At 32.1% G+C, this 17,404-nt stretch overlaps 1 protein-coding gene and 1 long non-coding RNA gene across 6 annotated transcripts; one reads left to right on the top strand and one right to left on the bottom strand.

The window, feature by feature from the left end:
* Positions 1-2,545: 2,545 nt before the first annotated feature.
* LOC105764153 (uncharacterized) lies at positions 2,546-4,187 on the bottom strand. Its single transcript, XR_008192152.1, has 3 exons — positions 3,841-4,187; positions 3,375-3,764; positions 2,546-3,298 (listed from the first exon to the last, which is right to left on the bottom strand). It is a non-coding gene; the product is annotated as an uncharacterized LOC105764153 (long non-coding RNA).
* Positions 4,188-4,638: 451 nt separating this feature from the next.
* Positions 4,639-11,373, top strand: LOC105764152 (uncharacterized). 5 transcript variants are annotated; one of them, XM_052624786.1, is made up of 14 exons: positions 4,794-4,985; positions 5,263-5,611; positions 6,036-6,113; positions 6,757-6,914; positions 7,624-7,699; positions 8,098-8,165; positions 8,243-8,507; positions 8,760-8,864; positions 8,986-9,092; positions 9,189-9,242; positions 9,339-9,422; positions 10,100-10,263; positions 10,748-10,897; positions 11,216-11,373. In XM_052624786.1, the coding sequence occupies exons 2-13, from the start codon at positions 5,308-5,310 to the stop codon at positions 10,893-10,895; spliced, it is 1,611 nt and encodes a 536-aa protein (XP_052480746.1). In that variant the 5' UTR covers positions 4,794-4,985; positions 5,263-5,307; the 3' UTR covers positions 10,896-10,897; positions 11,216-11,373. The 5 variants fall into 5 exon arrangements, with proteins under 5 accessions (XP_012438109.1, XP_052480747.1, XP_052480746.1 ...); XM_012582655.2 differs by lacking the exons at positions 4,794-4,985; positions 11,216-11,373 and adding an exon at positions 4,639-4,780 and having other exon boundaries at positions 10,748-11,111; XM_012582654.2 differs by lacking the exon at positions 11,216-11,373 and having other exon boundaries at positions 10,748-11,111.
* The last annotated feature ends 6,031 nt before the right edge of the window (positions 11,374-17,404 follow it).

The following is a 17,404-nucleotide window of genomic DNA, read 5'->3' as shown; positions in this document are numbered from 1 at the left end:
CTGGTTGACCTGTTGCTGACTCATTCTTGGCATCAAGGTAGCCAACCTGTAGAATGTAGCCGAGAAGACAGATACAATCGGAAGATGTCGTGTTTTCAACAACACAACGTTGACCCCTTCCACTAAGTTTGTGGTCATTTGACCATAACGAAAGCCTTCGTCAAAACTTTAAGCCCATTGCCACAGCTCCATTGTACCCAACCACTGTCGAAAAGATGTGTTCGTTTGACCCTTCATGTCACTCTCAAGTCGAATCATTCTTTGGCCGAAAATATGTGGCTCTAACTCGTACGCTGTATACGTATTAAGAAAAGATAAGTTCCAGTAACTCGATAATATAAAACATTACAACTTATATTGAAAAGATAAGGTTATCATTTACCCATTGCCACTATTTGTCTCTTCCCGTCTGCATTCTTATAATTTCGATGAAAGTTAGCTGCAATTTAACGGATGCAGTAAACGGATCTCCATGGCACACCGGAACACCTAATTGTTGCAATTAAACCTTTCCTTCTATCGGAGATGATACAAATATTATCATTGCTAATAACATACCTCCGCATGTTGGTAAGGAAGAATTCCCAAGATTTTAAGTTCTCCTTATCTAATATGGCAAATGCTATCGAGCACGCGTTTCTATTCTTTGTCTTGAGCAACAGAAGAAGTAGGATCTGTATATTTTCCATATAGCGGGTCCCATCCACCTACACAAACGACTTGCGAGGGAAATGCCCACATATGGATCAAGCGTCCGAACATTCGATGAAAATTCTTTTCCTATTGTAATTGTTCGTCCGGGCCGTAATAAGGTCTTGTTTGTAACTCAATCACAGTCTCCGGTATGTACTCCCGCATAGTAGCTATCTATCCTTGTAACTCGTTATACGACGAATCATAATCCCTATACAATTACTCCATTGCCATCTGTTTAAGTATCCACGCCTTTCGATATGATACTCGATACTAGAATCGTGCTTGTATTTCGGCAATCAGTACCGAAACTTTAATGGTCGGCATGTCCTTCACCATTGGCATGATACACGCACAGATAGTTTTGGAATCAAGTTTTCGATGATCTTCTGTCATACGTGTTGATGTGCATGTATGAGGCCCAACAAATTTTCGTATCTCTCACATCTGCGAATTTTGAATGAATGCAGCTCATACCCGCCAATTGTAGCCTTTCGTTGCCTTCCAACACACCCCAATATATACTGTCGGTTTAGACACTACGACTTTATAATCTACTGATATGTTCATGCTATACCGTTTAATAGTAAATACGCACTCTTCTTTACTTTCGAATCTCTGGCCTACAAATAACTCCTCATGATCAGAATTTATGGCGGTAGGTGAGCGTGAAGTATTTCGAGTACTCGAAACTTCACTACATGCCTTTGCGTCGGGTCTATGACCAACATGTGTGGCCCAAGATTATTGTGTATCACAATACGTCGCATCTGGTTCCAGACCGAAGACGCGTTAATGTTTCCATCGTTATTCACATCTTTATCGTCAATATCATTAGGTATATCGTCCACATCGAGATTATTGTCACTATTGACCTCTTGATCACAATAGTCGCTACCATCGTATCCATCATCACCAACCACATCAATATCGGGTGTAATATTGAGATCGATACTGATCCCACCTATAGTCGATTAATTATCAACGTACGATATTAGAGCCACTATGCACGGTTCTTGAGCTCCATGTTCTTCACCATATGCATTGACATCTTCATTTTGCTCCATACTAGCTGATTCAGCAAATAAGTGAATTGGTGCATTTTTGTCACTCTCATTCCCACAGTAAAGAGCGATCATTGTCTCCACGTCTTTGTCGTCTACAAGTTCCATTTTGGTGAATTTGATCGAATCTGTCGAAATTGGAAACTTGTAGAAAATTTTTTTCATTCCATCCAACGTGACATTTCTATTAAATCTCATTTCTATTTGTTGCCGACATTCAAATATACATCCAATAGTTGTTGTCAAGATGATTCCATCGAAATAAACGCATACGAAAAACTTATCATCCATCTTCAATATTTAATCTGTTAAAAAATAAACAAAATTTCAAAAAACAATTTCGAACGATAAATAAATCACTTAAATAAAAAATTAATGTTTCAATATGCGATTTTTTCATTCATAAGCTCATACTATTTCAGTTATCATTTTGTACATGAACAACATTTAACCACTAATCCTAATAACTAACACAATATAATAATAATAATAATAATAATAATAATAATAATAATAATAATAATAATAGTTTTTACTAAAATAATACTAACTAACAATAATAATTAGGGTTTTACTAAAATAATAACTAACAATAATATAGTGTAAAACTAACAATCATACTAACTAAAATAATAATTAGGGTTTTACTAATCCTAATAACTAACCGAATAATAATATTAGTTTTTACTAACAATAATACTAAGTAACAATAATTATTAATAACTAAACCCTAAAACTAACAATAATAATACTAACTAAAATAATAATTAGGATTTTTATTAATCCTAATAACTAACAATAATAACTAAACTAACAACAAAAAATAATAAAAAAAAATAAAAAAAACATAATAATAAGATAATCCATTTTTAAAAAAACATAATAATACCTTATTTTTTCTATTTTTTTCTTCTCTTCCTTTCTCTATTCTCTTTCTCTCTTTTTCTTTTCTTTTTTCGGCACCGCCCTCTCCTTCTCCTCTTCCTTCTTCTTCTTCTTCTCATTTCCTTTTCTTTCTTCTCCTTTGTGCAGCTGAAGTGAAAGTGAAATTGGGGACCATTATAAGGTCCCCAAAAGGCGGGAAAACATGGCACAGGTGTCGCCTGTGGTAGTGGCACCTTTGGTGTCGCCTCTGCCACTGGCACCTTTGGTGCCGCCTATGGCAGACCCTCGACTATAGTCCTGTCACTTCCGTCAGGTTTTTTTTATTGTTTGTACTATTTTGGTACATAATAAAATGGTTGTATTGTTTTAGTATTATTTTAATTTTTTTGTATTATTTATGTAAAAAACCCGCAGCCCAAAGTTGTCTGTAACATCGCCTAATAGTTTGCCCCATATGATTGTACCTGTCATCATCCGAGTTGGGGAAGCCTCGGAGTAGAAGTTGATACCCACTCCAAACTGTGTAATTTCCATCATCTACAAGGCACCATCTCCACTAATCTTCCAATGTGTGAAAGGCCAAAGGAATAGACAACACCTTCCGCATATCCTAGTCAGAGAATAACCCTCTTAGCAATTCCTGATTCCAACTGCCACTGTTAACATCAATTAAATCAACAACCTTCTCAAATCCATTAATCCTCATAGATTGAATTTTGTAGGGTTTCTCACCCGGGAGCCATGCATCATCCCAAATGGAAACGGAAGAGCGATTCCCCACTTGCCATCCACAGCCCATTTGCAGTAGTCCCTTAGCTGCCCAAATAATGTGCCACATGAAAGAAGGTTGATTCCCTAACTCTGACCCCATAAAATTAGTAGTTGAGTAGTATTTAGCTTTAAGCACGCGAGCAACTAAAGAATCTGAGCTATTCAACAAACGCCAATCTTGTTTAGCAAGCAAAGCAATATTAAGTTTTGACAAACTTCGAAATCCCAATCCGCCAACTTCCTTAAGATCGCACGAACCCTCTAAGGAACACCAATGAATCCCTTCCGTAAGTTAGCCTCACCCCACCAATAGCGACAAAGCAAGGCCTCAAGCTCTTTATAAAAAGAAGTCTGAAAAAAAAAAAAAAACAAGACATAGGGTAAATTGGGATAGCTTGTAGGATAGATTTAATAAAGATAGCCTTACCACCCTACGAAAGACACCTATTAAGCTAACTCCCAATATGATCCAAAACCCAGTCCTTAATAGATCGAAAAGCCTGCTTTTTGTTTCTTCCAACAATCACCGGAAGTCCCAGATATTTCCCAGGGTTTGCAGTACCGCGCACGCCCAAAGTGCCTTCCATAGCAACTCGCAACTCAGGGTGCACATAAACACTAACACTGATTAGGGATTTCGCAAAATTAATCAGTTGCCCAGAACAATGTTCATATTCTTTTAATAGTTGGATTTTTTAACTGTTGGGAAAATGATTGTTGACTTACTGTTGGACGAAAACGCTTCTAGTTGGAAGTGTGTTTTTATTCTCTCTACAAAAGCAGTCTGTTTTCCTAAATTTTAGGAAACACATCCTAAAACTCTTAATACGTTTCAAAATCGTCATATTTGCTTAATTAACTCAAATAACCCAACCCAAAATATAAAATTTTAAATATTATATTTAATACAATAAAATATTTATTTTATTTTATTTTATTTTTTAATATAATAAAACATTTATTATATTTATGATTATTTTTTTAATATAAATATTTTTTAATGTGTTAGAAAACTTTTATTTTAGAGATTTTAATGCATTTGGTTTGTTGTTTTTTAAATTTCTTAATTTTAAATAAAAATTAATCTAAAATAATAAAATATGGACCAGCCGAGTCAGGCCTGGACTTATCTTTCTTAAATTGAACCAAGCTTGAGCAAAAAAAATAAGGTCATTTTTATGGCCAGGCCGATTCTAAACTTAAAAAATTGATTTAGATAGCTGAACTCGACCTATGAACACTTTTAGTTGCACTTAAAGAATTTGGGTAACGAGATATGGTAAAGTCAACCCGGCCTACCCATCTCATCATTGCGCGTTATACCGTGAGTTCTGCGCGCGGGGCTGTGGCGTCTGTTAAGTAGTCAGGTCAGTCAAGCAGATTTAAAAGGAAAAAAAAAAGTTTAACTAACCAAACCAGGATTTCAAATCTGGGCGATTGGAGCTTAAACCTGGAGTTCCTCCATATTGCCATTTCCTTTCCTTTCCTTTCCTTTTAATTGTTTCACATACATTTTGACCCTTTGTTATTTAAACACATTCAATTTCCTTTCCTCGTGATCTCAGTTTTAAGGTGACATAAACTTAATTTATTATCGAATCTTTATGTTTATCAATCCTATTTTTCTTTTAATATTTTGGATCATTTAACTCTGAAGGAGCATTTTGATTTCCATTTGGTTCCTAAGGAAAAATGGATTGGAAAGCCAACCCATTTGTCTTTCTTAAAATTTGTACGACAACCAAACAAGTAGCTTATTTTAGGTCTCCAATTATTCCTTCTATTTGGAATGCAGTTCATGTGCTCCATAAAGCAATCTTTAATTTTACATTTGCTATACATTTTGCAGGTTGATTTCATTGTTGATGAATTTCATGAAATTTGTTTAGAGGCAATGTTGCCATATAGGTTTTCTTTCTTTGGAGATGGGGGATATAGTAAGGTTGGTACCGAGGATGGAGATATAAGTCAATTGAACCCAAAACTAAAACTGCAAACTGATCGAGATGTTTATAGACCTGGAGATTCTATCTATGTCACAATTGAGATCTGCAATCCCCTAATTGGTGACAAGACTAGTAGTACTGTGCCTTCACTTTGGGTTGAAAGGCTTGGCTTCGAAATTAAAGGGATTGAGAAATTGGATACCCAATGGTTTGCCATCCAAAAACCATCGACCGGAATGAAACATGGGAGAGGTTGGATTAAAATTGTATTCATTGCTCACTTATTTAGAGTTTATATTAATAGATTGAATTCGAAATTCTTTTGCTTTATACTTTTTTCTCTAGGAGAATGAAGTCAGATCAATGTAAAGGAGTGTGTCTAAACTGCTATTTGCCAACATTTTTCAGTTTCTTCTTACATTTTAGTATCATGTAATCTTTTAATTTTTGGCCATTAGTCTTCAACGTCATTTCAAATTTAGATAAATTGCATTAGCAATCGGCCTTGTTTTTAACCTTGGGAGGTGAATAGAACTGAAACTGATACCAAAAGGAAAGAAAAAGATCATGTACTCTTTCTTTCTTTCTTTCTTTCCTTTTATTATTATTATTATTATTATTATTATTATTTGTGCATTTTATGTTTATATTATTGTTCTCAATCCTTTTTTTTCAGGTGAACATGTTTTTTTGGATTCTTCAACACCATCAATGGTTTCAAATCAGATTGTGAATTCTGGCTCTTCAAAAAATTGTTAGTCTATATACTGTTAATGTTTTATGGTACATATATATAAGTGCAAGTGTGTAAAACTTGTTCTTTTTTTTTCTTTCGAAATCTATTTATCCATCATAAAATGTAATCAATGCTATTGGTGAGTATTTCTTTCTCAAGCAAAATGAATATACTGACGTTGTAGTGATGAGCAAATGCAATCCTGTTTTTGTCAAACTCCTAGTTCTTTTCTTGATGAAAACTGCATGATACTAAGTTGCTTAAAAATTAGTATAGAATTATAATTCATTCAGTTCATTGACTTTTTAGAAAGAAAAATTGTAGCTAGAAAGATGGATTTTGTCATAAGAAAAACAATAGAAGGAAGAAAGAACAAATGTTGAGTCTCTTATCTGCAAAAAGGGCTAAATATGCAAAAAGGTGATTTCAAAGATGAAAGCTATATTGCATTATTTGTAAATGTCTCCATTTCTAGTTGAATTACCATAGGCACCTAGTCATGCAGTTTTTTTAAATGAATTTTTAATGGTTTTTAGTATACAGTATCTTGTTACTGCTTGCTATGGTTATTTGTCACAATTATTTACCTTGTTATTATTTCATTATATTTTTCATTCAACAGGTTTTCTTTTTGTATCTTACTTTTTACTCTTATTTGTAGATGTGGTACGAGCTATGCTTCCTAGCGTTATACCACCATCTTACAAGGGTACTACCATTCGTTATTTATATTATATAAAGAGTACCATGTCTGTTCCATGGCTGCTAATGGAAAATGGTCACTCCAGCAAGGAGTCCGTAAAAGATCTTACCAAAGTGGTTGGTTTTACTTATATTCATAATTTTTGTGATCGATCCCAAAATTTTCTTCTGTTATCTTTTACAATTAGACATGTTTGACTTGATGATAGTGCTCTTGAAATAGGAATCTTGTTGAACTTTCTGGTAACAAAGCTACTTCTGACCTAGGGTTCAGAGAGTCTGCTAAAGACTTGCCCCGCTGTAATAGGGAAAAGTCAAAAGAACAAAAGAGTCTGATAATCATAAGTTTATTTGTTGTTTCATATGTGAGGAGCAATGGAGGTTTATCGCTATTTTTCACTTTCATAAATTTGTATTTTGATACTGGTGCAAGGTTTCTGTTTATGAATATAAGGCTGAAGTTTTGAAAATCCTTAAATGTCAAAGATTTTGTCATTTGCATTTGAGTGCCCGTTAACCATTTTGTTTACTTCATTTGTGCAATTGTATTTAATATTGGCGATAATTCACTTTGTCCTCTCTTATTGGCTCCTTTTTTAGTACATAAATTTATGTTTTTTGAAAGCTAGAGTACGTAAATTTATAGTTAAACACATTGGGGAATTTTGGCATATCCATGCATGTGTTTCTTTTTTTGCATTTGTCCTCATGCGCAACTGTATCTTGGTGAGGACTAGTCATCATCCTAGTCTGATTCTTTGAACTATGTATTATGTGGAAGAGTTATGATATATCATTGATTTTTATGAACTTTGCCTTCCAACAGGAGGCTCGTGTTCCTTTTCAAGTATGGGTAACTGAGAAGGGAAATGGTTTGGTAATGGAAGATGGCCAAAGTGATGGTAAGTTGTTAACATTTCAAGTTTCAACTTTACGATCTCTCTTCCTCTATTTTAATTTATTAAATTTGGTGAAATTATTGATAAGCAGTAATTTTCAGTTTTGACGTGATGAGTATATGCTTCTAGTCAAGAATTTTAATGAAGTTTTAGGATGCAAATGTAATTACTCTAACAATAAAGCAGGAAGGATGTAAGAATTTAAATCTTAAGCAAAGGTAGATATGTTCCAATCATTGCTAGATTTTGTTTCCAGTGACGTTTTCTCTTTTCTCTCTCATAGAGCTAACTCTAGTATTGTAAACATTAGTCATTGCTTGTAATATAAAGAAATTCAATAAGTTCAATCTGATTTGACAATAACTTAAGTTTGATAACTATGTTTCCTTTTGATGTTTTAGATATTGTTCCTTCCACTACCATCCAAACAGATATGTATTGGAAAGAGATAGATGGAGACTCGGAATGGGTAAGGCCGTTATTAATGTTGATAATGCTTTTGGCTTATTGTTTGAGTTGAATGATTTCTCAGTAAATTGATATTAGTTACAGGCTAGGGTGAGTGACACGAATGATGGTGTCGAGGAAGGGTATGAGAGCTCAAGAGATGAAATATCATCTGTTTCATCATATAACCCTTTGAAGGAAAATTTGATTAAAAGCTTTAGAAGTTCCTTATCCTTTGAATCAACAACAGCCAGGTCTTCAAATAGAGATGGTCCATATCATGATATGGACTATTCGAGTTTGCCTTCAAATGTCGGACTTCATCGATTATCAGTGGCTGAGGTCATGCATGATTCTAACACTGGTAATTAAATTATACTTGATTATGCAATTTGCAAGAAGTTATACTTGTTTATGTACAGACACTATTTGCACTTTACACTAAACTTGTCTTTCCTTCCTGTCATCATATAGACATACTTATGTGTTCGGTTCAATTGTTGTGATTACTTGTAAGATTTTCAGCACACATGCTGAGGCAATACCATTGGTTTGATTCGAGATAATAGGTTTTCTTTCTGATCCTTATCATGCCCTCCGAAATATTTTCCAACAGACAAATCATTGGCTGTTTTATCTCAAAGTCAGCAGCAGGCTCCTGCAAGAACTCTATATCCGGATGTAACAGGAGTATCTTCTGCACCTACTGAATCTGTAGCCTGTAAAGTATCAGACTTTCTGACATTTTTTATGTTTTGTTTGTTTCTCATGCATCATAAATCTTGTCTTCATCTGTTTAATATGTGAATCTTGGTAAACTTAATTTTTAGCATTTTCTGCAGCAGAGGGCTTTATTCGAGGAAGGTCCTATAATATCAGGATGGATGAACATGTTTTGCTAAGATTTTCCCCCAAAAACTCTGAGTCCACGTATTACTTTAGTGATATGGTAAAATCAGTTAAACTGGTAGCTTCTGTCTCCTTGCTTAAATCATGTTTGTTGCTTCTTCTCTTATTGTATTCCTTTTACCTATTCGATTAACAGATAGGTGGTACTCTTACTTTCTTTCATGAAGAAGGAGCTAGAAGATGCCTTGAGGTAATGATCAAATTGAGAAACTACTAGATAACTGAAGAAACTATGAACTATTGAATGATGCATCTTGAGGTTAACTAGAAGAACTGCTATTTTTAGGTTTCAGTGACACTGGAAACTTCTGAAACCATAAATCGGCGTTTTGTTCATCCTTCTAGAAGGAATTCCCCAACAATTACAAAGGTTTTCCTATCCAAAATTTTCTAATCTACAGTTCATTAATGAATTACAGTGTTATTTATTTATATGTCTGTTTTGAGCTTTCACTTTATCTAGCTACATGCACATGTTAATGACCTACATTATATGCTTGGAAAGTGACACCTTGAAAAATTGCTGCATGTTTTTTAAGAAGTTTTGGGTTGCTAGAATCCAGTTCCTTTATAGTTTTTTTACAGATAGTGTTCATTATCCCAATTCCAAAGAGCTTTCTCTTTCCTTCTAGTGCTTACTACTGTGTACTCCAAAAGTCCTAAACCTATTTCTATGATTTTAATGAAAACGTTCCTTTATAGAAGAAAGGAACTAAAATGAATTTAGGCATGAAAAAGTAATTGAATCTTGAAGTGGTTTAGTTATCCCCCAAAAAAAAAAAAAAAAAAAAAAGAAAAGAATCTTAAAATCAATTTATTCTTCAAAATATGTTATATTCCTTATAATGTTGGCCATCATTCCATTCCTGAGAATGAGCATTGCTTTTACCGTCTGACCACATTTGCCTAGGTACTAGCATAATACACCATCAATATTTAGCTTAGAAGGTTTTACTTTTTGGAACCATTTTATCCTTTGGAAATCAAGATAAGAAACTCATTTTCTTTAGATGCTATTGTAATCTTTTTTATTGATTTCTCTTGTAGGTTCAGAGTGATCATCATGAGGTTGTTGCTGATTTAGTACAGACAAGTTTTCTTTTCTCTATTCCAATGGATGGCCCCATGTCCTTTTCCACTCCTCACATCTCGGTTGAATGGGCTCTAAGATTTGAATTTTTCACTACTCCAAAGAACTTAGACTGGACAAGGTATGACCATGCGACACTGATTGCAATCAAATCATTCTAGCTTTTCAAAAGAGAATCTTAGTAATGGTTTACTTGGCATTGAAGATTGTCAATCAATTGTATGCTTGTCGGCTATATGCATATACCATCAATACATATTTTCTATGGTAGAACATTTTTCATACCTTTTTAGAATACTTTGACATGGTATTAGCAGAAAAGAAGCAATAATCGAAGATTTAAAAATAAAAATAAAAAAACTTCTGGAAATGCATTTAGTATGACCTGTAAGTTGGCTTCCATTGCTACTGTAGCTTTGACAAAAATTGTTACCTAAAATTGTAATGTCGTACAAGAGAGGTTAGACTTGGACTTCAAAATTAAAATGGGTTAAAATAGGTAAAACTCTGTTCATAGTTCTATTGAAATTAATAGAAAATTCCTGCTTTAGGTGTTACCAGATATAATATTAAGCTGTGCAACCACTTCTTGATTTTGAATTCAGATACGAGCATCCTCTTTTAGTAGAAGGTAGAGACAAAAGTGAGTGGGTTCTTCCTATAACTGTGCATGCGCCTCCATCTGGAACTTCATCCACCCTCACACGTACTGAGAAGCCTTTCTCTTTAGAGCCCTTATGGGTTCATAGTTGAAGGTAAGTTGTTTCGACTTTTCCAATAAACTGAATTACTTTATCAATAATCTTTGTTGAAACCACAAAATAATGAGGGCATGGCTCAATTACGTATTTTACTAGCATTGTCGGATTCAAAGACAGATACAGCTTAACTGAGTTGTGTTCAACTCCATTACCATTGCAATGGCAAGATTCTTTTTATTTAATGCCAAGCAGAGTCAGTTTGATTTAATAGACCGTTTTTTCCAGGAGTCCCAAATTCAGTTTCTCATTTTTCTTTTTGTTTAATGTCTCGGCATTTGTAACATAAAATTTTTTATATTCAATTTTTGTCAGCTGAAAATACATTATTTTGGAGTTGCTTCTGTCAATTGTCAAACATATTTTCAATTTGCCACTGGCCAACGTTATTGTCGGCTCGCATATATTAACACACTCTTCATTCGAACGTTCCCGGAGAAGAGCAGTTCTAAACATGATATGTTGAAACACAATTAACATGTTTTGTGTTTGCTTTTAGGATTTTGATGTCTTAAATAGTTTTTGTTATATTTATGTTTATATGATTGATAAAAGATTATGAAACATAATACATATATGTGAATTGCGTAGGTTGCTGAGAGTCAAGAATGAAGTCTTTTTTTTCTTTTAAATGAAGTTTTATTGTTGGAAAAAAAGAAGAATGGAGTGAAGCAATCTTAAAATTAAATTCTCATATTAAATGCATGTTAGCCAAAATCCAATACTGAAATCTAAGGGATTAATGCATTTATGCAGTGCCTTTTTCAAATAATAGTGTGTTTTGTCAGGCTCCTCGATTTGATTTCTTCGAGTTTGAAAATTGATTTTAGTGTTAGAATCGCATTGAGGATTCAATTGGTATAATCATAAATTTATGGTCCTATTGCTTCAATCAAATAACATATAATTAAAAATAGTCAAGCATTTTCAACCAATAAAAAAATTAGAAATTGAAAAATTAGAAAAGAAACAGAAACAAACTAATTTGATTTTTATTATATTTTCTAACAAAAATTGGATATTTTTGTTATTTTGTGATTTATTTATAGGGATATATCTTAAAATTATACATAAATTCTGGTTTGATGTGTAATTTTATACATAAACTTTGATTTTGTGTAAATTTATACATGAAATTTTGATTTAATCCAAATTTTACAAAATATTGACACAATTATTAATATAGCATTATTTTATATTTATATATTACATACCCGTATAATTATATTTATCTAATATAAAAATAAATAGATGTATTTATTTCTTTAAATGTGTATAATTGAATTAAAATTAAAGTTTCTTGTATACATTTGAACCACAAATCAAAATTTCATGTGTATAATTGTACCAAATTAAAATTTATATATCAAATCACACATTAAATCAAAATTCATGTATAATTTTGAGATTTATCCCTTTATTTTATTCTTAACTTATTGTAAATATCATTTTCATTTTTTATAATTTTAATATTTTAAATTTTTCTAAAAATAATTGTTATTGGTTTATTCTTTTTAATTTTAAAATGGTTGAACCGTCCAATATATTCAATTTGTCCTTTGATTCGGAGAACTTTAGATTTTATTTTTAGATATATTTGTACTAATATTATTTTTAAAATATATTTAAAAGATAAAATTATTTGTACACATGTATTTTATAAAACCAAATTTTTATGCACATGTGAGTGAAATAAAATATTATTATTAAGATAAAAATTAAAATAATAACCCACGTGATATAGATTTTCTATTTCAAGTTTGGAAATTGGTTGATCACCCAAGCTCAATGACTAAAGTATTTTTTTTTCCTAAAAATACTTTTGAAAAGTAATACTAAACTCGATTTTGAAGAGCAGAATGCTAGAAGCCTGATCAGTAATCAATGTTATCATACTCTTGTGAATCAAGTCTACGGAGATTCCGACGACTCCACTAGTGTCAAAAGTAAAAGAGAGTAAGAATTAAGGAACCAAGAGGCGGACTCTCGAGCTACGTTGCGTAGGCATATTAATATTAATACTGATGAAAATGTTGGGGCTATACATCAAAATGTCCTCACTAATCGGGGAGTTCCCTTAACAGTTGGAATGTGTGTTGAAGATGATAATTACAACTATCAACAATAGACACCATCTTTAGTCAAAGTGGATAACATTTAATTGACATTGCCTACTAAAGAACCATGATTAGGTTCACATGGAATGTAAGAGGTCTGGGTCAGCCTCTTACTTTCTAACATGTTACAAATTGAGCCATCAATATAAGATTAATTTGTGCTTCTTAATGGAAACTCGTGCTTTTGTTGAAAAGTCCATCAACTTAGCTCATAGGTTGGGTTTCCATGCTTTTGAGGGGTTATATTGTAAAGGGAAAGGTGAAGTCTCTTCGTCATGTAGAAGACTCCTTTAAAAGTTAATGTTGTAATAAAAAAAAACACTTGGTTTGTTGTATGTTGTTGATGGTTGTGATTTTTTCCAGTTATCTTGTATTCGTGGACATCCAATAGTTCACAAAAGGAGCACGGATAGGAAAAATATATATGAATCCCCTTCTTTAATGTCATATCATAATAATTGGATTGTGTTAGGTAATTTTAATTAGGTATTAAATTTTGAAGATAAATTATCATTCAAATCATTAGAATTACCAATGGTTGAGAAATTATATGAAGGTATCCACAAGTGTGGTATGATTTGTTGGAAAAAATAGATTTCTTGGAAGTTTTGAGGCATATTCTCGATTAGTAGAGGTGGAGATTTGAATCATAAAATTATGGTTTTATATTCTACTCCACGAGACCTTCACAACGGTATATTATATGCTCAAAATGGTTGAGTGAAGAATGAGAAATTGATACTAAAAGTAAGCCACTTGTGAATTATGTTGAGGAAAATGGAAAGCTTAGTCCCACATTGGTTAGATATCAAGTGTGGAGTATATTTATATATGTGAAGCGACTTGATAGTTATTGAATAATTGAACTAATGCTTTCCCTCATACGCAGGAGGTGCAAATCCAAATCCACCAAGGTTGGGGCTGTACCTACATGATGTGGGTGACTCAAAATATTCAGACAGCAATTTCCAAAACTTCTTCATTTGATTTTTTATTTAAAACCAAATAATCTTCAAGAAAAGATACACACTGAAATTTTCCGTTTATTTTCCAATTTGTTTTCCAGTGATAGATGAAGGCAATGCTATTGTTTGTTGATCACTGCAGTTGTGCTACTGCCATGCTCATATTGTTGTATCCTGGGAGACAGTTGACCAACGTTTCTTCGGCACCAAATAAGGAGACTGTTAAGACAGGCCTCAATTGCCAATATAATATTTTAATCTAATTTTATTTTCTATTTTCCAATTTTTTTTATATATATGCTTATATATTGTTCTTGTTCAACCTTCTGGTTTAAATAAATAGTTTATATTACTGTTATTTTACTAACGTTTGTGCAACATGATTGAATTCCTTTCAAAGGGTCAACATTATTTTTGGACTAATAATTGAAACGGAGAGGACGTTGTCTAGGAAAAGATTGATAGAGTGTTCTATAATGAAAATGCTATCAGGAACTTCGATCATATGTGGCTTTTAATTGATCTTTCATGTTTCATATCATAAATGTAACGTCTTGAAATCTATCATGACAGAAAATTCGTTAGTGTACCAGAACTTCTAACCTGAGTCATTTTGGTAAGCAGAACTAAGAGGCTTTCAGGAGTGAGCATGGTGATGGATTTTCAGGTCATTAAATTAGTTAGTAGTGTTATTAAGTTGCATTAATTAGATGAATGTGGTTAAATAGAATTTTGGCTTTTGGACTAGATTGTAAGATGGATAAAATTAGTGGGGTCAATCTTAGAATTAAAAAGTAGAATTAGATGGAAGAGAGTCCTTATGAGGTTATTTGCCTAAGGGCATGGGAGCAAAATTTCCATTTTTGAAAATAAACAAGGAGGGAAAGATTGAGTTAGTTTTATTTCATGATGATTCTTTTTTCTCAAAATTTTATCATCTCTTTCGAGAAACTTCAATTCAATTTCATCAACTCAGGTTTAAAGGTAATAATTTTATTAAAACTCATCCTAAATTTCAAATTTTAATATGTGATTTTCCATTTTCTTCTCTTTTATCTCATTTTCTTGTGAACCATTGTAGAAGAGAGGGATTGGATTCTTTGAGCTTTTGAACTTTTTGATCAAAAAATTTTGATTTCAATAAGGTAAAAATGATTTCCAAACTTAATTTATTGATTTCAAAGAATTTTTTTTCATTTTTGACAGTTTTGAAGGTAGAGAGAGTTTACGTGTTTTTATTATTATAGTTTTTAAGTTGGTTTCTTGATTATTTTAAATTTAAAATCATTTGGGATTAGAAAATTTCAAGTTTAATTTGAGTTTGAAGCATGTACTTGAAAGTTGCCACCATGGAGTTTTAGAAAACGAAAACAAGTTAAGTTCTTATTAATTTTTAAGTGAGTATTAGGTGTTTCAATTGTTGAGTAATGTTTTATTAACTTGTTTTGATATGAATTTAAAGTTAAAGAGATTGGAGAGAAAATTCTAAAGATAAAAGAGAAAGGGAAGGTTTCAGAAGCGTGATGGTTTCGATTTGTGCTCTTTAATTTTCAATTTTGCTTAATGAGCTATCTTAAGTTGAATGCTTAGGCTTTTATGAAAGTTGTTAATTATTTGTGTGATCATATTTGGAATATGTTTGGATACAGTTGGCATATCATCAGTTATGGATTTCGTTAATATTGTGTATTTTGTTAAGTTTGCTTAATGCATCTAGGATTTGGTGTGTATTTTAAGTGAACATATGTTTACATTTGTGTGCTTGGAAGGTATACTCTGATGCATTGCACATTGAAGGTGTGTTTGGTCAGAAGTCATGTTACACAATAAGGGCTATAATTTAACAAAGTTTAATGTGGTAAATGCTGCCTAGTTATGAAAATGGATATAACATTGTTCATGAGAACTGGAGTTTTTCTTGGTAATGATAGTACTTAGTGATTTTTTACTATGAATTGATTGGAGAATTTCTAATGATGCTATAATTGTTATTTGAAAGCATGTTGCAATGTTTTGAGGACAATTTGTGTTGCATTTTAGTATGCTTTGACTTATGTGGCAAATAAAGTGTTATTGGAGGTTGTTTAGCACTACTGAGCTTAATAGAAAGTTAAGCGTTCTGCTGTTTGTTCCGTATGGAGGTTTCAGGTGAATCTGAGAATATTTTCTAACCTTGGACAACGATTTTTCAAGTCAAGCTTAGCTACTCTACTTCGGTTGTAAAGACTTTGTTTTTCCTTTAGAAAATAATGGCATGTACATAAGCTTAAGTTTTTTTTGTTTTTTTGTTTTAGTGTCTTATGTCTAGGACTTGCCTTTGTTTTTGGTTATATGATGTTAAGTGGGTTTTTTTGGTCACTTAGTGGAATTGTAAACACTATTGTTAATACTTTTATGAATGATTTTCTAGCATGCAATATTGTAACAACCCGGTTTTGACCCTAATCGGAATAGTGGTTTCGGGGCCACAAATCCGAGTCCTAAAAATATTTTAATATTATTTTCTATAATTTTATGTGTGAATTTACTTGTGTGAAAATTTCATGATTTAATTTAAATCGTTTGAGTGTCCGATTAAAAAAGATTAAATCGCGTAAAATAAAAAATTTTGTGGTCATTTTAAAAAGGTTTGAATAGTGGATGTTCTTTTAATATGGAGGTCTTATGTGGCAATTAATTCATTTAAATGCTAGTGGACGGCATTAAGTGATAGCATATAGTTTTTATATTATTAATATTAATTATAAAGGTTATAATTATGTATATTATATTATTATGTTATAATAAAAATATTATAAGCCATCATCATTTTATTTTATTTCTTCTTCATCTTTATGACCGAAACTAAACAAAAGAAAAAGAAAGAAGAACCTAGCTACATTCGGCCATTTTAAATTTTAATTAAGGTTAGTTCTTTGTTCGGTTTTTGATAATTTTTACGTTTTTGATATCGTTGTTTTGTGTTCTTCAAAACCCATGCTTAAATTTTGTGAATTGATGATGATTTTGAAATGTGTCATTGATGGATGTTTGAGTTTTATGATGTTAGTTGATGAAATATGAAATATATGTGTTAGATTAACATGTTTTGTCTTGGGATTTTTGATGAATTTGAGTATTTAGGGCTAAATTGTGAAAATAAATTTTTGAGGGACTAAAATACGAAATAAATGAAATGCATGGACTTGTATGAGTATAATGAAGTTTCGGCCTAACCATAGTATAGTCAAAATTTGAATGTTTTGTGTTTTGTGTAATTCGGACTAAATTGTGAAAAATGTAAAATGTTAGGGGCAAATTTGTAATTTTCCATTTATGTGTTTTTGGATTAAATTGAAGTTGATAATATTTAAACTAGCTCATTTTGAATATGTTTAGATCAAGAACCAAAGAAATCGGAGCTAGATCGGGAAAACCAAAAT

This window comes from Gossypium raimondii, chromosome 12 (assembly GCF_025698545.1).
Source record: "Gossypium raimondii isolate GPD5lz chromosome 12, ASM2569854v1, whole genome shotgun sequence".
Taxonomy (NCBI): Eukaryota; Viridiplantae; Streptophyta; class Magnoliopsida; order Malvales; family Malvaceae; genus Gossypium; species Gossypium raimondii.
The sequence above is the reverse complement of the archived record's forward strand: the minus strand, read 5'-3'. Positions and strand labels throughout refer to the sequence as shown.

Bases quoted from the DNA above. Each gene is read 5' to 3' on its own strand.
- LOC105764152 (XM_052624786.1), top strand. From the start codon at position 5,308: ATGTTGCCATATAGGTTTTCTTTCTTTGGAGATGGGGGATATAGTAAG. The intron at 6,915-7,623 runs GTTGGTTTTACT...GCCTTCCAACAG, and splicing joins TAAAAGATCTTACCAAAGTG to GAGGCTCGTGTTCCTTTTCA. The intron at 9,243-9,338 runs GTAATGATCAAA...TGCTATTTTTAG, and splicing joins GAGCTAGAAGATGCCTTGAG to GTTTCAGTGACACTGGAAAC.